This window comes from Alligator sinensis, unplaced genomic scaffold (assembly GCF_000455745.1).
Source record: "Alligator sinensis unplaced genomic scaffold, ASM45574v1 scaffold1238_1, whole genome shotgun sequence".
In the NCBI taxonomy this organism is placed as follows: Eukaryota; Metazoa; Chordata; order Crocodylia; family Alligatoridae; genus Alligator; species Alligator sinensis.
Window position 1 is genome coordinate 1,208,879 of NW_005842436.1, and position 23,403 is coordinate 1,232,281.

The 23,403-nt window shown below is 43.4% G+C and overlaps 1 protein-coding gene across 3 annotated transcripts in view; it reads right to left on the reverse strand.

Annotated features, from left to right (window-relative positions):
* Positions 1 to 23,403, reverse strand: part of ING4 (inhibitor of growth family member 4) — a 36,653-nt gene that overhangs the window by 11,949 nt on the left and 1,301 nt on the right. The window contains exon 1 of one of the 3 annotated variants that reach the window (XM_006030304.3): positions 10,061 to 10,201. The exons of 1 other annotated variant lie outside the window; for it this stretch is intronic. In XM_006030304.3, the coding sequence (XP_006030366.1) occupies positions 10,061 to 10,097 (37 nt within the window). In that variant the 5' untranslated portion in view covers positions 10,098 to 10,201. Of the gene's footprint in view, positions 1 to 10,060; positions 10,203 to 23,403 lie in introns of those variants that run through there. One more of the 3 variants, XM_025211914.1, reaches the window with a different exon arrangement.

Consider the following 23,403-nt stretch of genomic DNA (forward strand, 5'->3'; position numbering starts at 1 on the left):
TCTTTACTAGCTTCAAGCCACTCAAACCTGCTGCCAAAAATAAGCCCTTCCTACCCACTTACACTTTACCTTCTCTGAACTGGAAATGAGGCAGTGAGGGCCCTTCTAGGGTGGTCGGTCCAAGAACAGTAGAAGCAGATCACACACAGAGAGTGAGAGATGTTCCCAGAATGTCCTCACCACCACATTTCTTCTGAAAAGCAGGGATATCCTGAGGTTCATTTAATGTTTGTAAAATGCTTGGAGAGCCCCACATAGATGCACTGCATAGAAATGCAAAATATATTTTAACTTGGGCTGAGATTTTCAAAGCTGAGTCAAAAGGCCAACTTCCATTAAAATGAATGGGATTTAGAGGGCTCCAAATCTTTTATGACAACTTTGTAACATGCCTATCTACCCCTTCTTGCAAATCTCAGCCATAGTTTGGAAGCTCAGCCAAAGAACATAAGAGCATAAAAAGTGCCATGCTTGGTCAGGCCAATGATCCATCTAGCTCAGTATCCTGTCCCAAACAGTGGCAGAGGTGAATACTATAGAGGGAGAGTTTTGAACTGGTTAGACCCATTTCATTGTCACTTCCTGCAACTTCATCGGTGTCAAAGGCCATGTGACATCACTTCCTGATGTGATACCCTTCCTGTGAGGTCTTTGAATGTAGCTCGCCGGCCCACTGGGTGATAAAAAGTTCATGATCCGGCCCCACATTCCAAAAGGTTGGCCACCCCTGATCTACAGCATCCTTTATGCTCACACAGCACTGTTTTGCGTTAACTGTAGTACATGCCAGGCTTCCTTGCTTTTTTCTTAGACATGCTGCAATCTAGGCAACTTTTGCACCAGATTATGGGATGCTTCAAGGAAGCCAGGGAAGTTTTATGCCCCACCCCCGCAGGGGTCTTATTCATAACCCCTTTCACCACATCCTGGAATTCACGTGGTGTCAAGTGTTATTACTGAACTAGTCTGTCATAGCTAGATGACTCTGATTGCTGTGCTTCTCTCACTTACTGAATCAGAAAAGCAGATCTTGGAGTACATGTAGTATGGCACCCAGACTGGCACCAAAACTTTTGGAGCTGTTTGAGTATTTCAAAGGGAGACAGATGAAAATTAAATTCACATAACCCCATGGAATTTATCATACTGTATATGATCAACTACTCTCGATGGAGTGCTGCCTTTTAGTCCAGCCAGCAAATGTAGATCATTTGGTTATTTAAATGCTCCAAAAGCTTTAGAATATAGGACCTCCATGCTGATCTTGCCCTGGTACTGCAAAGCTGGATTACCAGGATAAGATTCCCTCTCAACACAGAGAAGTGAATATCAGTCATTACTTGGAATGGGGCCACTCACCCCTGCTAAACAACCAAGAAGCAGTTCACTGACAGGAGACATCCTAGCTGCGCTGGAGCTATGCAAGGCATTTGATGCCACATCTTTTCCTTGAGGTGGCATATCAGCAAAAGATAACCAATCAACATGCCATCAACACATCTACCCAATTACAATGTGCTCATATAGCACATTGTAAGGACCAGTGCACCCACTCTAGATGCCTCACCTACCCCTTCAAGCCAGTTACTGGGAATAACTCTCCATTTGACCTGCTGGATCACGAAGACAAATTCACCTGCATTTTCTTTGGATGGTCTTAAAAGGCTTGTATGCCAGGATCTATAGAAATTCAGCTCCAGACACAAAAGTGAAACAGGTCTATACTGCAGAAGCAAAGTGAATCCTAAGTGGATTAACTGTACCAACTCCTATTTTAGATGACCTAACCTCTGCTTCCATGACTTAAACTGGAAATCTTCACGTGAAGACTCTTTAGAGATGCACCAACCCAATGAAAAGCAGCTCCAGAGTGTGCATCTGACAGGATGAAGGGGAGGCAGAGGTGCCAGGGACTGACTGTTCCATGACGCACTTCCTTGAATTAGCTGCATGATGCACATCATTTAGAACAGAAAGCAATGGAAGATACTTGGGAAGTGATGCTACCAGACTGGAACAGGTCATCCAAGATGACAATTCTATGCATACTAGGAGAAAAGAAGATAGCATCTTGTATTCTGGTAGAATACTTGCCAAGTAATATAATAATTTATAATACAGTAAATTTTAAGGCCCCCCAAATTAGTGATTAGGGTCCCATGGCTTTATATTAGAGATTCTCAGCTGGGGTGCTGCAGCAACCTTGGGTACCTTGAGATGCTTAAATGTGCCATGGGGTGCCATACAATATTAGCGCTGCTGAGTGAGCAAACACCCACACAATTCACAAGATAAATCCATAGTTTTCAAATAGGAATTCATAGTCAGAAACGCTTTGACCTGCTGTGGTCTGGGTTCTTTGAGTTTTTCCATAGTCAAGAAACAAGTAAAAGCTGAGAGCTGACATTTGCGCGGGGTGCCTCAAGTCTAACAAGGTTGAGAATCACTGCTTTAGACTCTGTACCAGTACCATCTTCTTGCTGTGCTTGTCCTGAAATGCCTGTCCTTTTACTGGTTTATTGTTGACTAACATGAAAATATATATATGCATAGTATCTGTAAAACCAAGAACACAATAATTGTTTTATTAAATAGTAAAAACGTTTATGAATTGTCCAAAAACCATATAGCTGTAAATTAATTTGAAGAGCATACTTCTAACAGATAAACCATGGATTGATAAGCTGTTGTATCCCTCCCATCTTTTTTTTGTTTTGTTATAGATCACCTTCATAGAACTACCTTCTCCCTGTTCCACACACACACACACACAGTTAAATGAAAGTTGCACTATCTCCTGGGCCTCCTTGTTATTCATTTGTATTCCACCATGACTTTGCAACTCTTGTCTACTTGTATGGCCCTCACTACCATCATATCCACATACCTCACTACTGTTAGTGGACTTTGCTCTCTCAACAGCCTTAACAAATACTGTCTCCATTTTACCAGGAAGGTAACTGAGACACTTTGGCTGATTTGCCAAAAGCCAAACAAGAAGGCTGTGACTAAGTTTGGTATCCTGAGTTCCTGGCCAGTGCCCTATTGACTAGGCCATTCTTCTTCCTTGATTCTTTTTCTTGACCTCCAATTTGAGGCAGCACAGAGGTATCCAAGAACCTCTCAAATAGCATGCATCTATAACAGGTGCTGTTCACAGAAACAAAGATCAGTCAGTAACAATAGTGAAAATAGTAGTTATGGGTACACTCAGCAATCCTGAAAAGATAAAAAGTACCCTTTCCTTAAGGTGATGTTGGTCTTTTGTGTTCTGTTTTCATATTATTTTACAATGTTTCTCCAGCAACATAGCACCCACAGTAAGATGGTAAACAGCTCCTCAATTTCTGGTAAGGGGATGCTTGTCGTTACATGTCAAGATTTATTTTAGATCTTTAGAAGAGCAAACGAGAAAATTGGAATAAACAAGACTCCAATTATGCTACTGCATCTTGTAGAGTCTTACACCTGGAGGTATATTCACAGAAATCAATCACTGTTCAGACAGGCTACAAACCAGCTAGGAAGACTGCAGGGTAGTGCCACCAGCTTTATTTTTAGAATAATGATGAAATGCATCCTACTAAAGCAGCTTGGAAAATGCATGGAGACATGCACTGCTTTGTAACGTTCCCAGCAAATCAGAACCCCTCTTGTATCAAAAGTTATCCAATATAATGAGGTAACATGGGAAAAAGCAGATTTAAAATTATTCAACAGTTAATTATCTGTGATATAGACAGCTTGTAAGTTTAAGTATCATGCATAAGTGGCTCTCTCTTTAACAAATGGTGTCCATGAATCACTGATCCCTTTTTAACTACCAGCAAGATGAACTACAAATTTTCCACAAAATTTCTGTACTGTATTATGTTCAATTAAAACAGGGGTGGGCAAAATGCAGCCTGTGGGCCAGATGCAGCCCGCCAGGCCATTCTATCCAGCCCACGGGGTCCCTAAAAAATTTAGAAAATGAATATTTATCTGCCCCTGGCTGCTTGTCACGTGGCCCTCAATGGCTTGCCAAAACTCAGTAAGCGGCCCTCCGCCCAAAACAATTGCGTGCCCCTGAATTAAAATAAAGACCTGCTAAACTGAATGTGAACCTATGCTGCACTAACATAATGATTTAATAGAATGGAAAACTCTCACAATAAAATTGCTTACATTTTTATACTGTGATACACCGCAGGGCATTAGTGCTGGAATTGCGTGAGTGTAGGTAGGCATCCAGGCATGTGGAGCATGGTGGGAAGAGAACAGAATGAGGATATTGGGGAATAGTGATACAAAGGGGAAATGGAAAAGACCAAAGAGATTTTAGAAGGGACAGTCATGGGAGAGAATAATGAGAAGAAAAGAAAGGGGAGATTTTGAGACCTAGTCTAAAGTGCAAAGTTTTCCTAGCATAGCGGTGTCTACTAAGAATGTAAAATTACACCTCCTAGCTGACATAGCTGCATCTTCACTAGGGTTTTGTTAATGCAACTATGCTGATTTTGTCCATTATGTTCAGGGTGGTGGTATAGCTAGATTAGCAGAAAACTGCTTTCTGCCGGCATTCGCTGCATCTCTACTAGGGTTTTGCTAAACAGCCATCTGCCAGCATAAACCCCAGGGTAGGTGAACCTTTAATGGTATAGTTGTGTCTGCCTCCTTACAAATACAAACAGCAACCAGCTAGAAGAATTCTCATCCAGGTTAAACCCACAAACCAGGTGTGGAGGGCATGGGGGGTGGAAACAGACTTATAGTGACTGTATAGAGACTTACTGTTTTTAGACAGGCCAATACTTCTTTATGGCTATCAGCAGTCTTCTGGCAAGCCTCCCAACTGTTTAGTTAGCCCAGGCCATAAACAGGGAGAGCTCCTTATCAAGTTTTGTAAGTCTCATAAGAGTTTTCAAAGGTGGTGCTATGGTCTCTTTTTATACATCTGTCACTTGTTCAGACAAGCACTTGAAATTCTTTGTATTCTGGCAGGTATTTCCTATCTGGGACAGTAACTGGCTCCATATCCCACAAAACAAAGAAGAAAACCCTTGTGGTTTCAGCTGAATTTTCATAATAAAATAAACAAAGAAGGTTGAGTGTAGTGGGAAAAGTGCTATTTGTTTCAAAGGTAGCTCAGGAACAGGACCAGATCTATATGAATACATAAGCAACTAATAGCTGATATTGTCTCAGAGCAGAAGGGTACAGAAGCGACCAGAAGTCAGTTCAGTACAGACCAGTTTGATGCTAGACAGCTGAGGGAAAAGTATATGCCCTGGGTTACTTGCCATGGAGGAATGTGAAACTACACAGATGCAATTCCCACTGATGCAGATTTGATTTATTAGAAGTCACTCTGGTTCCCATGCAAATAGGCGGACAGATAAGCACCAGTGGCAGAAAGTGTACAGGAAGCATACCTGTTCACTCTGATAGAAATATATTTCCACCACTGGTTGAATGTTCATGAGTAGACAGGGCCTCATATTGCCTACTCTTCAGGATAAGGATTGTGTTTTCATGCTACACGTAGTCACGTTTTCCAGTACAACAGATACATCAGGCCTCATGGGGAATCTTGTGCATTACAAAAACAATTAAAAGCAACACACTTACATGTTACCTCCTACAAAATCTAATAGTACTCCTTCCCCGGCTTCACACTCCAAAGTCTCTCAGACTGTGGCATTCCTACTCCAAAAATAAAGTAAATACATGAACACATACTGGCTCCTAACCTATCCACACACAAATGAGTTGATATACAGGTTCCCCTAGGACAGTCAACACATGCACAGTCAGGCGTCTCTCCAACACAAGAAACTCTTCTTCCTTTACACTGTCCCTATCCTTCTTTCTTGGCCTTCTCTTCTCCCTAACCCTTCAAATTATCTTTCAAACCTGGTCTCTCAGTTCCCCTACTTTTCTATACTTTGCCACTTAGTACTGCTTTCAGTGTGGGGCAGAGGGAAAAGTGCTTCAGTACCTAGTTCAATCATGTTAGGCTCAAAGCATCCCTCAGAAAAAGGTAGCTCTTATGTTTTGTTCATTTTTAAGTGCAGAAAAATAGTAGAGCAAATCTTCTGTTGCCAAAAAAACCCAAAACAAAAACAAAAAACTCAGAAAGTTCACGAAAGGTCAAAAGGTTTTGACATTATGGGTTGTTTTTTAAATCTCTGAGTTTATCTTGTGAATTGTGCGTCAGTGCTTGTACAGCTAACACTACTAATATTGCTCAACACCTTTTAAAGGATCTTGCAGCACCCCAGCTGAGAATCACTGATGTAGCTGATGGCTCCACTTTCTCCAGATTCTGTTAGCTACAATACAGAAGGTTAATCATCTATAATAAGTGGAGAGAAGGAACCAGGAGCAGATCCTGAAGGGGTGCAGTTCCACTTCCTCTTTGATTCCTGGCCAGTCCAAAACTCTAAAATAAACTGTGTAGTAGTGGCAGCGGCATTTTTAGTCAGGCAGCACTGAGGGAGCACTTGAGTTCATGGCTCATTATGATCTACCTGATACACTGGTGACATGTAGGGGGTACAAGTCGGTGCACATGCACCCCCTCGAGATTGGCGGTACACCCCCTGAGATTGGCCACTGTCAATGGTGCCTGTGGGCGGTCACTGCTTGCTGCTGCCCCCAACCCCCCTTCTCAACACCGCTGATGGTGTTGGCGGGTGGTCAGCACCCCCCCTCGCCGCCACCATGCCCCCACCACCTGTGGGCGGTTGCCATGACCCCCAGCCTCAGCAAGCATGCAACATTCATGACCTGATCCCTTCAAAACTCTTCATTTCACAGGTGTTAACAACCCACTCTTCCTTTTTAATGGTATTGTTCCAGGCTGTTTGTGCATGCCATGGGGGTTTACTTTGGTTTACTTCTCCCTAAATTGCAGCAGGGGGTCAAACTTTTTGGCAAGTATGCCACAAATTTAGCCCCACATCCTCCCAAAGTGACACTCTGACCCTCTTCTCCCTGCCTGATCTGCTGTTCTGCTCCCTGTCTAATGTACTACTACTTGCCTTCTGCTTCCTTTCATGTGCTCCCCACCTGGTTTGCTGCTTTCTGCTGCCTGTATCTGCCACTGTGCCACCTGTCCCTTCCCCAGTCTGCCATGCACGGAGACCACTTGTGGTACCTGTGAGACAGATTGGCCTGCTCTATTTCTAGATGTTAGACTTGAAGCAAAAATTAATATAGACAATTCCTTTGAAGGAGGTCAGCCTAGACAATCACAATGATCTTTTCTTGCCTTAGCACAAGAAGATTACATAAAAGAGTTTTGTGACCAGTGTTGTGCTGCTGGACACAATGGCTAACAAGGTGTCACAGGTTATGGAAGGAAAAATTATATGTGATCAGGGACTCTAGAATAGACCTGGAACCCCAGAAGGACCTTCTGGAGGGGTGGATTTAGATTGGCCAACGTGGTGATGCCTGAATCACCTGAGCAAGCAAACTGGAAGATCAAAAACAAGTATGAGCCAATGGGGCTACTCTAATGACACAAATATATGCCAGTGCAGTGCAGTACAGAATATGGAGCATTGCTTGTTTGCCAACTCCTTGGTGAGACCTGTACAAAGGACCATGTTGCAGCAATGGAAAGAGCCCCTGCTTGTGCACAATTCTGGAAAAACAAGGTCAAATTAAGGCTTCATAGACAGCCTCAATACTGCTACTCCCTAACTTCTAAGTACTTGATGTTGCAAACTTAATGTCCTTTTAGCTTAGTTTGGGTGTGTAATTGTCAGTCAGAGCCAAAAGAATAACTACTTGCACTAACAGAATGTCATTCTCCATGCTTATTTGCACTAGACAGAATAAGATATTTTGCCATTGGGCTCATTGTTATTTGCCGACAACAGAATTGTGAGATCTGAGAATCTAGCTTCTGTTCCAGGCTTTTCAGGAGAGTATGCTCCAGCCCTGAAATCCTACTTCTCTGGTTTCCCCCAAAAGCCCAACACCTTTGACTCCATGCCCTCCAACCTGTCTTTATGCAGTCATCATCACTCTCCCCCATCCCAGCTCTTGGTTCCAGTCCCAGTTTCTCTCAGAAGACTACCCTTTTGAGGGTCTGTCAACAACCTATTCCACATTCAGCTTGCTTCTTTCTCCTCATAAAGCTTATGGTTATCCCAGCTTCATCCTAGCTTACCTGCAGTCTCTTCACTGGACTTTAATCTTCCCATATCCCCCTCCCTTCCCAATTCCTGGTGTCCCCATGTCTTTACCCATATCGCCCTCATATTCTCATTGTACCTGGACCCCTCATCAGATCTATATCCCTGCTTCCTCCACACAGTAGTTTCCAAACTTATTCTCCATTCTCAGCCAGTCTCAGTTTCTCCTGATCAACTGAAATGACATTTGTACCAATCTTATTCTTCTTTTTTCTGTACTCAATTCACACAGCTTTCCCCTCTGCTATAGCACAGGAAGCAATGAAGGCAGTGAACAGATTGCCTGCTTAGTTCCAGTGCCCCACCAACCTTTTTGACCTCTGCAGTCCCAGGCTGAAACAAAGTCAGTGTAGATGGGATCTTTGGAAAAATTAACTATGAAGCTCCAACAAATCTCCAAGCCTGTGCAGACATGCAAGGGCACATATTTCAGCCAAAACCAGCTAAACTTTCACAAAAGGTACAATTCTGATACCATGGAGTATAAACAGACATGACATTTCTCCTAAAAGAAAGCCTTTTGATCAGGAATCCTACAGACTAGGCTCCTTTGTCTACTGTCCTGCTTTAAGTACCAGTGAAGCATATGAGACAGTGTGCTGATGCTTCTCCCCGCCCAAGACGATGCTGTATAGTTAACTGAGGCTTATTTAAGTTCATCGTCAGTCATTCCAGGGACAAGTTGGTTAGGGTTGTACACTCTCCCCAGATGCGTACTGGCAGAGGAACAGCCATGCAGCCTGGAAGGGCAACATGTGTAAATGGCTGTGCCACTCCTTTTTTGATCAGGGTTAAAAACCCAGGACAACCAATCAATCAGGACTATCTCAAATGAGAAGTCCCTTCCCAGCCTTTTTGTTCTAAGGCACTGGAGGGTGCTAGAAGCTTTGTTTTAAAACACGACAAGGCAACATGCTCTTCCCCAGCTTTGCTTTCTGAAACAGCAAAAATGTTAAAAGCAGGAATGAACCAAGCCTGTCAACACCTGGCATGCAAAGTTCCAGCCTAAACAGAAAATGTGACAGCTACAAACTACTTAATGCTTTTACATTGTGTGTCAGGGAAATCTACAGGCAATACTACTAACTTTTTTTCATTTCTCTAGCATGCTCCTACAACAAAAAAGCAAGAAAAAAAAAAAAAAACTTTTAGACACATCTGTACAGGAGTAAAATAAAGAAGCAAACGAAACAACCCTGGTGTAGTACAAGAATTGTCTCCGTTTCCACCTCACAAGCACCTCAACAAAAAGGAGGACTAGGCACAACTTCCCTGCACTGCATTGCTTTTTTTTTTTTTGAGGGCGGGAAGAGGGGTGAGCTCTAGCGCATTAAAAGCTTTTTTGCTTGGTCTCAGAAGAGCAGCATTTCTTCTGACCAGCACAGCACCCACAGTGCTGGCGACGCTGTGGCTGCAGGTGCACGGGGCAGGGAGCTGGTTTATTCTTCAGTGATGTCAGGAGCGAGCAGAGAACAAGAGCGAACCCCGCCCTGAGGGCAGGCGCGGCGGCAGAAGGGCATAGGCACGCGGGTGCGCTACCCGGCCAGCTCAGCCGCCGGCGGACAGAGGCCGGCTGCGGCAGGCGGGGCGGGAAGGGACGGTGCGGGCAGCAGCAGCTCCAGCCAAGCCAGCCCGCGGCCGCCGTGACATCAGGCCCGCTCGCTCGACGAGGCGGAGCCCCCGGGCCCCAGCGGCGGGGCAGGCACCGCCTCCGCGCTCCGCCCAAGGGGCCGCTCGCTCCGGGCCGGGCCGTCCTCAACAGTAGCGAACCGGCAGAGCAGGCCCGCGGTAGCGCCCTCCTGCAAGCAAGCCCAGAGCCGCAGGGCGGCGACACCGCGCGCCCTATCCCTAGCCCCAGCCCCGGCCCTTACTGTCCAGATAGTGCTCCAGGTACATCCCAGCCGCCATCTTGGTTGCTAAATAGGGGCCCTTCCGGTGGCGACCGGAAAAAACGGCACTGCTAGCGCTTCCGTCTAAAATGGGGCCATTTCCGCCCTTCTCTACGGCCACTTCCGCCCTACTCTTGGAGCTAGGTTGCATTCCTACCTCCTTCTTGCCCCGCCCGCCGCCTCGCGGGCCGGGATTGGTGCTTCTAGCCCGCAGGGGCCGGGGCCCGCCTCCATGGGGCTCACTTTTGTGGCGTATAAGGAGCCGAGTGCCGCTGTTGACCCGGGTCAACCTCCTCCCCCTCGACCTGTTTTCTTCGGCCCCACAGAGCAACACTGAGCTCCGCTTAAAAAGGGAGGTCACGAAGAGCGTAGCAATAACATACAGGGGCAAAGAAGAAAACAGGGAAGAGAGTGAATCTCTCTTCCCTGGCAGAGCACAGTGGCAGAGCACGGGCTGCCCCTTGAACAGTTGAGGGAGCTGGTGGGCACCAACCCAGACTCTGCCCAGGGATGCGTGCAGAGAGACAGGAAAGCAGCCCTTGTTTTGCCTGGGGTCCCCTGGGCCAGAGCCTCCTTCCTGGTCTGATGGATGGACCAGAAGCAGGAGGTCCTAGGGCTTGGTGGTGCCACACAGAGCCACACTGATCTGAAATATACAGCACCAGACCAGTTCAGGACAGGTAACATCCTGGGCATGAGCCTTCTGAATCTTTGCCAGGAGTCTCTACCTGGAACCCTGTGTTGGACTTGGGGGATTTTGAAGCCCTGCTGGTGGGTGGGGGCATGCATCAGGTTCTTCAAAGTGTTCTCCAGTGTGCAGTCCTTGCTTGCTGCTGTAGTTCCCCAATTTCCTGTGAGCATTGAAGGGCTCACATCTTGCTCCATGTGGTCACCCTTATCACCGAAATTCAAATGTACACCAGATCATGTGGTTCTGCCAGCCAGGTCTGGCTTACAGACCCGGAGTTGAGCACTCCTGCTTTAGCCCGGTGGTTCTCAACTTTGTTGGGCTTGAAGCCACCCTTGGGAGATGCTAGATCTTACCACTTTCACTCATTTTTCCAGTATCAAAAAATATTACAGCAGTTCTTGTGCTGCAAAGAACTCAGACCACTACAGATTAGAGTATCTTTGACACCATGGATTCCAATTAAAGCCTGGTCCCATCCAGACAAGTGCAGCTATGCAGTATGTGGTGCCACAGGCAGGTCTGCAGCACCATGTACCTACCACACATTCAGCTGTTCTCCATGCTGCAAGGGAGCAGCATGGGGGAGGATTGACTCTGGATATCAGATTAAAAAAAAAGAAGAAAAGCAGAGTGGTGCATGCAGGTACAGTGCACACTGTGCAAAACTGGAGACTGGCTGGCATAACCCAGCTACCAGACAGGCTTTGAGCAGCAGGATCACCAGTGCTGCAGCCCCAGGAGGCCCACAGGTAAGGCTGCTAGGGCCAGCCCAGTGCTGGGCCCAGCCTCCTCTACCCCACCCAGGGTAACCTGTCATGTGCCAGCAGGCATGTGGCACAGGCATTCCCTGGGGACCAGTAGCAGCAGCACAAGGTGTGCTGCCACTACTTGTCCCTGGGGAAACAAACATCTATGCTCATGTAGACAAGGCCTCTGGGTTTATCTTTTGAATCAAGCATACTAAGTGTTTGCCCAGATAACGTTGCTCGTGTTGACCACGCAGCAGCCCTAAAAAGTCTCACAGTACTCCAGGGTGCTGCAGCACCTTGGTTGAGTGTCACTGCTCTGAACAGTAGAGCAATCCATTTCTGTCATACTCTCTCAGTTACCTGCATTCCCAGGCTTAGGATATCTTTGATCCTGAAGTGCAAGGATTTTGATAAGTGATATCTTTTATTGGACCAACTGCATGGGATAAAGTTTGACAAGCTTTCGAATGCGCAGTATTCTTCATCAGGTGTGAGGCAAGAAGCAGGCACAGTGATGAATGATCAAAAACTGTGTAGGGCTGTGAAACTGGAGAAGAGAAATTCTCAGGTAGAAAACAATTAACAGAGAAACAAAGTTTGATTAATTGACGATCAACATTTCAGTAAGGAAGAGGGTTATTTTCATTTGTAGCACAAAAGATTTTCAGTAAACAGGTATATTTGTCATCCCTGTTTTGGACCTGTCCTTCATAAATTTTTCAAATACCCTTTATAAACTCAGTTACATAATAGCATCCTGGGGCAATGAGTTCCACAAGGTAATTATGACTGTGGGTATGTGACTAAAAGCGGGGGGCGGGCAGGGGAGAAATCTTGTTTGCCATTTTATTGCCTGCTCAGGTAGTTTTGTGAAATCCTTTCTGTAACCCTCTACCATTAAACTTTGGATCTGACTACCCAGAATAATTCTGATCACTTGGAAACTTTGCCACCTCATTGTTGACTCCTTTTTCTAGGAGGGTAAGATATCAGTTGACTTAGTCTTGGTACCCAGTCAGCCCTCCCATTGGTACCAGGGCCTTTTGCTCAACTTTTGATAAATTAGATGTTATGGCAGCTCCTCCCTGCACTTAGGGGTGCCAACCCTCCTGGACTGGCTGGGAGTCTACCGGAATCGGCATCTATCTCCAGGTGACTATTGAGAGCAAATCTGGGAAACTGATATTGTGAACGGGCCGAACAATACAATACAACATTACGTCATGTTGGGGGGAAAAAATCTCCCAGAATAGCTTCAGTCAGTTGGCAATCCTACCTGCACTTCCAAATGAAGCAAGCTTACCATGCTTTAAGACTCACCCTGTGTTTCTCTATTTGTTTCTGAGAAAATAAAATAAAAGTTTCCATCATCTTTCCTCCCCCTAAAAAAGACCCCAGTGCAACTGCCACACCACCTTTCCAGCCATTTAGCCATCAACATCCCCTGAGAACTAAGTGCATCTCCTTCCCTTCCCTTTCCTCTCCACCTAAGGCAGCCATTGCTCTGGGCTCCTTTCAGGCCATGGCAGGGATGGGGTTCTGTCATGCTCAAGTAAGCTCTGCAACAGAGAACATGAAAGGATATTTAAAAGGTACAGAAGGGAGTTAACAAGAGGCAGGCTAGTTGCTCCTTTAGGGAGAAGATAGAAAGAGGCCCAAAAGAGCACGAAGGGATGAACAGATAGAGATGAAACAGGTTCCTGCTGCAAATAAGTAGAATGATGTTCAAAGTCACTGCTGAAAAGGTCAGAAAATCCAAAATGTTTTTATTGAGGTGTAAGGATCAAGCATCCTAGCTGGGTCCCAAAAGAACACTGTCATAGTCAGCCTGTTTGGATCAGGTGCTTCATGGCAGATATTTAACAAGGATCAGTAGGCTAAGCCCTGGGACCCATGCCTCCTGCATAAAAGTTTTGAGAAACACTGTCGTATATAATATAGCAGATGTTCTACCTTATACTATGAGGAAGTAGGGAGCGTCAACCTCCTAGGCCCATCCATTAATTTAGGTATTCCACACCACTCATTAAGATTCTTCAAAATATTAAATTGTTGGATTTTTAAAGTAAATCTCTAGCCTTCACAAATAAGAGGACATTGAAAGTGTGATCTAAGAATGCACTGTTGCAGTGCTGTCTTCCTGAACCTGGAGGCAACCTGAAATAATTAAAGTGTGAAATGTCTCACTCTCCATAGCCCAGGGGCAGGAAAAATATGGCCCGTGGGCCGCATCTAGCCTGCCAGGCCATTCTATCCAGCCTGCAGGACCCTTAAAAAATTTAGAAAATATGTATTTGCTCCTGGTTGCCTATCAAAGATGACATGAGACAGGGGCAGTAGGACCCAGGGGGAGCCAGCAGCAGGAGACAGGAGCCCAGCCCCGCCTACCCACAGCCATTTCCTTGCTTCCTGCTCCAGCACCAAGTGGCTCCTGTGGGTACAGGGGTGTGCATGGGTGCAGGCAGGGGCAGAGAGAGACAGAGAGTGCATGCGTGTGTGCACGTGCAGGCAGGGGAAGATGTGTGTGTGTGTGCGCGTGCGCACACGCACAGTGCAGTGCAGTGCAGGCAGGGGCAGTGTGAATATGCGTGTGTGTGCAGACAGGACACAGTGTGAGTGTGTGTGCGTACGTACAGGCAGGCAGGGGCAGAGTGTGTGTGTGCGTTCGTAGGGCACACATCTACATGTTCGTAGAGTCCCACATGCACACCCCACCCTACATGTGCACCCCACCCTCACACTGCCATACATGCAGACCCCCACACTCACACACCCCAGCCCCACCACACAGCCCCCCACAAACCCCATACCCCCCCACATCCTCCCCCCCCCCTCCTAATACCCACCCACATGCTCCCTCACCCCTCATATCCACACACACACAGCCCCCCACAAACCTATATCCACCCCCCACAATATACAAGCGTAAGACTTAATTTTAAGCTATTGTGCAATCACCTCTGTGTACACTACACAAAAACACATGTAAACCAGAGCAAAAATATTTTTTGAAATCAAATTAATGAATGCTGTAGATGTTGGCTTTTTAGAATATAATTTGGTATTTTTGGTTCTGAGATGGCAAAACTCCTTGCTGAAAGGAGTACTTTTGGGGGCAAGGGACTTCTGGTAGCAAAGGTCAAGGATTAGGCGACGGGACTTTCAGTCCCAAGATAGCGACCAGGGGGCAGGGCACCTGTCAAGGTGCAGGGGTACCCATACAGGCCTCGACAGCTTGACTCGGTAAGCGGCCCTCCGCCTGAAATAATTGCCCACCCCTGCCATAGTTTTTTTTGGCTGCTAAAATGGACATGTAACCTTTAAAGCCATTTCACTGATGATCATTATAGAAGATGGAATGGAAGGAGACACTGGAATTAAAATTCACCAAGTGGAGTGTTGCTGCATGAAAGGAAATAAAGAATGAAAAAAGCACAATATAGGAAAAGAACAGAGAAAGGAAGAAGGAGGAGAAAAAAAGAAGGGAAAACTTACTGTGAAATGCAGCAATAAGGTATTGAACAAATAAGGAATTAAAAGGTCAAGTAAGTTCCTATGCAAAATACATGTTTTACCCTGGCTTTTTTGTGCAAGACTCCCCAGTATCAGTGGGAGACCTTCTATGGGTGGTGGAGAATATTTTGTTGTTAATTCAAATACTAGTCTACTCACCATGTTGATGATTCTATGTCAAATTACGTAATCACTGAAGACAATGGCAAAAACAAAGGCATGGCCTACCTTAAGGGAGCGTACTTGTACCTATACTATTTAACATCTACACCAATGATCAGAGAATTTACCCAGGTATGAGACGTTTTATTTATGCAGATGATTTGTGCACCGCTGCCCAAACTAAAATCTTTACCCAAGGCTGAGGCCACACTAGCATCAGCACTCTCAATGGGTTGTCAGGCTATTACATCAAGAATCAACGATATGCCAATCTAAATAAAACACAGATTAGCATCTTCCACCTTTGGAACCCAGATACCAGTAAGCAACTCAACCTGGAACAGAATGAGCTTGGCCCACTGCCTGAATCCTATCTAATTGGGAGTGACAGACCATACACTTTCATATAAAGCACATGTAGAAACAACAAAGCGCACAGTTAGTTCCTAGAACAATGTAGTAAAGATGCTCATCAACTCTAAATGGGGTGGGGAGGAGCTAATCCAACAATATTATGAACTACCGTACTGCACTTGCACTTTGCTATTTGGCAGTTGAATGCACATGCCCGATTTGGGAAAGATTGATACATGCAAGGAAGCTAGACACTGTGCTGAACAAAAATGGCAGGTGCATTACTGGATGCCTTAAGCCAATGAGTCAGTAATCTCCACTTACTCACCAGAATCACCCTACCAGATATCAGGAGAGCAGTAACAAGCAAAATTGAACGCACCCAGAAGATAGAAGAGGCACCCACTAAAACCCTATGCAAACATGGAGGAAATTTTCAGACTACAGAACACTTACTGGCCTGCCCACATGTGGGGGAACCATGTACCAAGGACCTTGCTGAGGCTAAAGACCAAGCAATAATATGTGCCTGCTTTTGGACTCAACTACAAACATGGTGACAGGGCACGAGAAAATGGTGATGACCATAATTTAAAATAGAATTTGGCCCATCTTCCATAATGAGCAAATTTCTGCTATCCAAGGTCTTAGTCTCTGTGAAGTCCTGGGGCAGAGAGTTTCACAGAGTATTTATGTATTGTATAAAATATTTCAGTCAGTTTTAAATTCTGACTTTCAAGTATATTGACTGTTGTTTGCTGGTGTCGTACAGTATAAGTGTATGCTTGTAACTGTCACCTCTGTTCATCTTGCTAAACAGAACAGTCCCAATTTTTTCAACATGACGGAAGTCTCTCCAGTGCTCCAATTGCTTTTGGCAGCCCCTCTGCCATATCCCTCAATTTCTGACAGCCTTCCTTGAGATATGGCAATCAGAACTGAACATGGTCTTCCAGGGTGAAGATGTCCCATTAGTTCCTTTTATGGTACTGGGCCATTTCCAGTATTTTTCATCCTAGTTTTTAAAACTAGATTACTTTTTAAACTGTTGCTGCATGTTAAACAGGTTTTCATGGCGTCTCTTTAACAACTCAGATTAAACTGTTACGCTGTATATTTAACATACCTAGCACAAATCAACAAGAGTGAGGGAATAAAAATTAATCCACTTAATAAATCATACATTCTATTTCCCCCATTTCACTTTTGGTAAAAGTCATGAATACCATAAAACTTAACACCTTCCCCCCTCAGGTTAGCCTTTTCCAAATAGTTGTACCTGATGTTATTACTGTGGGCATTGCATGCAGGGAGGAGATGGTTTGGATGCTGACACTCCTGGAAGGTCAAAATCAAGATTATGGGTGGTGCCATAGATTACAAAACAAGGAAGTCTACATGAAAACAACAGCAGCTTCTGGATTTAAAGTTTAGGATACTCAAATTTTCCCTCTTTCTTTAATGGTTAGTTAATTTAGTCATTTGCACATAAAGAGCTGAAATGACCCTGACAATGTGCATAACTTTACATCTTTCTAGTAATTTTATTTAGTACTGTGTTGCCCATTCACCCGAACTTGTTCAAGCTCTTCTGACTTCCTCATTTTATTCTGTCATGAAAAAGGTGAATTCTCACAATATTTTTTGCTGTCAGCAAAATATTTGTAACCTTGTTGCTCTTCTCCCTTTTCAGAACCTTCATAAGTAATATCAACCATCCAGTACAGAGTACTCAGGGCTGCCCTCTAATAATTATGGCATGATGAAAAACTTCTATCCCATCTCTCTTTTCCCATCTCTTAGACAGTATCTAATACTTGAGTTATTTACCTCTGATACAACATGACTTAATTTCCTGAACAGCCTTGGATGAGGGGCTTCTGCAAGGGTTCTCTGAAAAGTCAAATAAATGATGGCACCTGGTTTTAATCATTTTAAACTATTTTCCTGATAGCTGTGGGAATTAGCAGTATCTCCCTAGCCTCATTATTAGAATTAAATGCATGTGCATTCTGCTCCCCAGTACAGTGGGTTTCTTATACGGCTCCATATTATTTGTTAGCATGTCAGCTCCTTCGTTCACAAAATTCTTCAAAAGGCTTTGAACACTTTCATACAAGTCCTTCTCCTTGTCCCTTTCCAGACTGTTAGACTTTTGGAAGGAGGAAATATTTGCCTAGTTATGACTTCTAATAGTATAACACCTTTGCTAAAAAAGCCACACCTCTGCCCCAAATATTTATATTCCCAAGTAGTATGATAGGTTTGTTTCTTTAAAGGAAACTAGTGTACCTACAAACCTAACTTTCTAGTAAGGTGGTAGGCTGGAGGGTTAATGTGGAAAATGAGTCTCCTGAGCTTTAAAAACAAGCATGCTGAACCGTTCTAAGAGGTTCTCTCTACGTATCTCAGGGCTAGCCTCCGACACACTTTTTCACAGCCCTTAAACTGTATGCCTTTCACAGCAGAGATCCAGGAATCTCACCCTCCCTCTTCCCTAGCACTGTAGGGTGCCCCGCATTTTTCCCCATCTGGGAAAGCTGCAAGCCACTTATGCTTTTTCATCAACTACACCAGACTCCTCATCTCAATTGCTATGGAACTTATCTAAAAAGCTCCTGTAAGCTGGGAAACTAGTTCAATTTTAAATGAAAAAAGGGCCAAAAAAGTGGCCACATTCAAATATTCCAGCATGTTATCAACACAACCAAAAGTCAGGGGCAAACCAGGCAGAGGACCCACTTCTCTTGGATTCCAGTTCATGTCTGGTCTTAACCATCCCTTTTATTATTGTGGCTCTCCTCCCCATTCAACAAATAACAATTTCATGAAATGAACTGTTTGCTGGTGGTGTCTTGGTGCTTTTCCAAAGCAGAAATGTCCATTATGCAGAAGTCTTAGCCAAATCCAATTGACCTAATTGTTCCCATTTTCTGTGTCTGAATAAGTAAATCATCTATCTGAGAAAATTTGAATTCTGTTTTGATTCAAGTTATCTAGTATACACCTTAGCTATATTATCTGTAAAACGCCAAAAAGTAATCCTATCAATTATATAGATCCAGAGTATATATTAATAACGATATAGAAAAAGGCAGAAATGTCCAATAAAATTTTCTATATTTGGAAGACAGCTGGATGATGTGTATTCATATCTTACAGTGATAATGAAATATTTCCTATTTCACTGATAATTCAAGAGGGTATTAAATAGTACCTAAATAAACACATTTTAAATCTAAAGAGCAGGATAACTTTCACTCAAGAATTTTAAGGGAGACTTAGCTGTGGAAGTCTTAAACAGTATCAGTGGTTCAAAAACTACCTTGGAGCACTAGAGAAATTCCTAGAGGACTGAAGAACAGCTGCACCAGTATTTTAGGATGGGGAATGTGATGACTGTAATTACAGGCCACTCAGCCACCCACTGATCCTGAACAAAATCATGGAAATGGCAACGGGTGTTTGCAAAAGAATAAAAGAATGGCAGCAACATAATGCCATCCAACAGTGTTTTAGAAAATGCCTTTCAAATTTATTTCTCCACTACACTTATAACAGTATAAGCTTGGTTGATAAAAGTAACCTAACAGGTTGATCAAATACAAGGGTGTCCAAATGCAGTCCGCAGGCCAGATCTGGCCTACAACGCTCTATTCATTTGGCCAATGGTGCTGCCTGTGGGCTCTGGACTGAACACAAATGCCACATGCAGTTCCAAGCCCCAGGTGCTACATGTATCACGTAAGGCTGGTCTGGTGCACACCGAATGTGGCACACAGGACGGGGGCCCACATACTGTATGTGATGCATGGGGCCAGCCAGAGACAAGCCCTACAGGAAGCACCTGCACCAGACCAGCTGTGTGTGCTGGACCAGCCTGTGGGCCTGATCTGGTCTGGGAACCAGCCCCTCGCCCTTGTTCCAGCCGTAGGGCCAGAGGAATTTGATACCCTTGACCTAATAAACTTCTGTAAAGCATCTCAATACCACACAACTTTGGTGATTCATATAGGAAAAAAATGCAAATCAGACTTACAGTGTGGGGGCTAACTGACATCCTTGAAAATAGCAACTGATGAAGACTTAAAGGTTATGATGCCTGAAGTTCTGATACCTCTAATAACACAGGAATCAGGAAGACTTAAAAATCACTTTGGGTGAGCAGTCGGACTTTCCTACAAGACACTTGAATGCTGTTATCAACTTCCTTTTTTCTCAAAAGCTGAAGTGATGCAATTCTAGTCTCAGAACCTGCACACAGAGATGTTTTATGGTAGAGGGCTCTTTAGCCTAACAAAAACATAACAAGAGCCACTGGCTGCAAACTGAAGCTAGAGATATTCAAAGTCAGAAACAGTTTTTAAACAGTGAGAGTAATTATCCCCTTAAAAAACTTATCTAGTAATGGACTTAATAGATTCTCCATCACTAGAAGTCTTAAATCAGTGTCCTTTCTAAAAAGATAGACTGTAGCCCAATTATAGCACATCATCAGCTTGGCTAAATTTAAGGTTGAGACTCACTATTTAAGCAGACAACTTCTAAATGGTTTAATATTCAAATGCTGACTCATCACTAAAAAGAAAGTTATCATTGGTAATGCCAATTAAGAGTAATCAGAATTCAACAAACAAGGGACACAAAGGCAAAAGGACAATGTGCTGACAATGGAGTAAAGACAGAAGATGTAACAACAAGATTAGACAGCCTAGGAAGATGCCTCTCAGGTTCTTCAGAAGTGCTGATAAGCAGTGGAACTAATGCATCATATGGAACTACAAGAATACAGAATTCAGTAACCTTCAAAAAAGAAAGTCCAGGTGATCTTTCTGCAAAACCCTCCACCAGTTTTGCAAGTGAGAAGACAAAGTTAATAAAGTGAATTGCTGGCTGTACAGCTGGTGTTCTGTCAAGTATTAGTTCACCTCCAACCGCAGAGGGCATGTGCATATATGAATGGGACTATGCATCTCACAACTAGGAATGGCTTATGTTACCTAGAAACTAATTGGAGCAGCCTGACAGACTATCAACTAAACAGAAAAAGGGGGTGCAGAGAGAGAGAGGGGAAACAAACTCAAATTCAAAATATTGTAAACAAGCAGAACAAAGATGACACATAATGAATAAAAGTTACAACCAAACAAATCTTGCTTCTCACACATAATGAAGACATTTTCAGTACTTGTATATGAGTGCTATAAGTATGTGTAACAAGAAAAAAAGGGAACTGGACATTCTCTTCGGTTCAGGAGCTGAGAACTGGGATTCCCAGAACTTTGTGGATGACTGGAATGGTAAAGTCATTGGTTACAAATGGCTCACAAAGAAGAAGTGACTGCATAAGGGCTGTAGGTAACGTCTGAAGTTTTGACATAGGAATTTGGAATGCCTCTGGATCCTTGTGCTGACTAACAAAGCTCAGAAGCAAGTATCCCCTACATCAGGGTCTGTTACAGACCAATTGAATCAAGTCAGAGAACAGCACATTGCTCTCTCAGTACCTGCCTGCAACGAACAGTTGCTATGGGAGACATTTACGAGAGGTCCGATATAGTTAGTAAAACATAATTCAAATTCCTAATATTGGAAATCATTTTCTTTCCAACATAAGAAATTTCATCCAATGCAAGGTAAAAAATGTGGACCTCAGTATGAGGGATAAAGATGAAATAATCATTTATCTGGAAGTTGATATTTGTCAAGGGACCAATGATTATGACCTAGTAACATTCAACACGGGCCAACAGAAGATAGTTCCATTTAGTAAATCGGGCACACATACAGACAGCATCTCACAAGGGCAATTTACTTGAGTTGAGGAAAACTGGGTCAAATAGATTAGAAGGAAAAATTTAGGCAAATATCTAAATGAACACTGTGAGTTCAAGAACAGTTTATTACGCAGCCACAAAACCTATGATATCCCCAACCAAGAAAGAGGAAAACTTTAGGTAAAAGTTCACCTTGGTTCACTGACTAAGTCATGATAGCAATTAGAAACAAAAACATAATAGAAAAATGAAAAACCAGATATTGATCAATATAAAAATTTAGAATTATGAAAAGTGCAAAAAGTTAAGATGGGAAGCTGAAGTCATCAGAGGACAAGCCCAGGATGGCAGGACTAAGGAGGTTGTATTTTTGGTCTTGTTTTTCTCTCAAAGTATATTCGGAACAAAATAAACCCTGGCAATAATACCAGTCCACTGACAGATAGTACAAAGGCCAACAATGCAAGAGGCAGAAGCAGTCAACAAATACTTCTAAATTCAGAAAGACATTGGATGATATTCTAATTATGAGGATGGCATTCTTTCCAGTCCAGTAATAATGGAGAAGGATATTAGACAACATCTATCAGACAACATTTTTAAGTCTGGAGGCATAAATATCTTGCACCCAAGAATACTAATGGTTGAATAAGTAGAACTCTGGCCAGTCAATATTCACTTTTAATACATCTTAGAATACCAGCAGAATTTTGTAAGACCAGAAAAGCGCTAATGTTGTGCCAGTATTTAAAAAGGACCAGCAGGATACTCGAGGTATAATAAGGCTGGTTAGCCTGACAGGAATCCCAGACAAAACAACAGAAAAATTGATAAAAGATTTAACTGGTAAAGGATTAAAGTACAGGAATATAAATCTCTGATCCAAACTAGTCAACGTTGTTTTATGGAAAAAAAGGTTTTGCCAAAATATCTAATCCCATTCCTGGATGAGATTATCTTTTTTTTTTTTTTTTTTAAAGCTGACTGCATAGATGTAATAGACTTTTGTAAGGCATTTGACTTGGTACCATACAACATCAATTCTTTTTCCCCACTATACAATATAGAGCATACAATAAATGGATCAAGAACAGGCTGACAGATCTCAGTTAATGGAGAATCAGCATGGGGGGGAGGGGTTCCAGTAGGGCTTCAGAGGGACTAGCACAAGGGAGAGATGTAATACAAGTTTCCTTAACTGATCTAGAAGTATAAAACCACTGTTGATAAAATCTGGAGGGCATAAAGATAGGGCAATCATATGGTGATCCAAACCATTTGGCAAACCTAAGCCCATTTAAACAAAGAGCGTTTTAATACAGCCAAATGCAAAAATTGCGTAACTAAGAACAAAGAGTAAAGGCCACAGCTACAAAATGGGAGAACCAGCTCATGAAAACAAGCAACTTTGAAGATTTAGGGATAATCGTGGAAAGCAACTCAACACTGAGTTTGCCATGTGCAATGCTGTTGTGAATCTTGGAGGACTAATGCGTATGCAGAGGGGAAATCACCCTTCTACATCATTGGTGATTAAATACTGACTCCAGTTCTGGCATCCACATTTAAAAAATGCTGACAAAAAAAATGGACACGATGTAGAAAGAACCACAAAGATAATGCAAGGGCTGGAGGAACTAGTTAGCAGTGAGAGACTTGGGGGCTCAATCTGTTTATCTTATCAAAAAGTAAATGGAGAAATTTAATAATGGTGGTTAAGTACTTTGGGGGAGATGGGGTGGAGGAAGGGGACACACTGGGTAGTAAGCACATTTTAATTTAATGGAAAACATGTAATAAAAACCTGTAGCTGGAAATTGAAGCCAGACTAGTTTAAATTAAAAGTTAGCTGCAACTTTTAACTATGATGGTGATTAACCATTAAAACAAACTACCAACGGAAATGGTGGGTTCCCCATCTTATCAGAGACTGGATGTGTTCCTGAAAGATATGTTTTTGCTAAACAACTTAATGGTTTCTATGAGAAAAAAAACCTGGGTGAAAATGAATGTCCTAAAATATACCTGAGGTCAGACTAGATGATCTGGTGGCCCCCTCTGGCCCTAAATTATGACTCC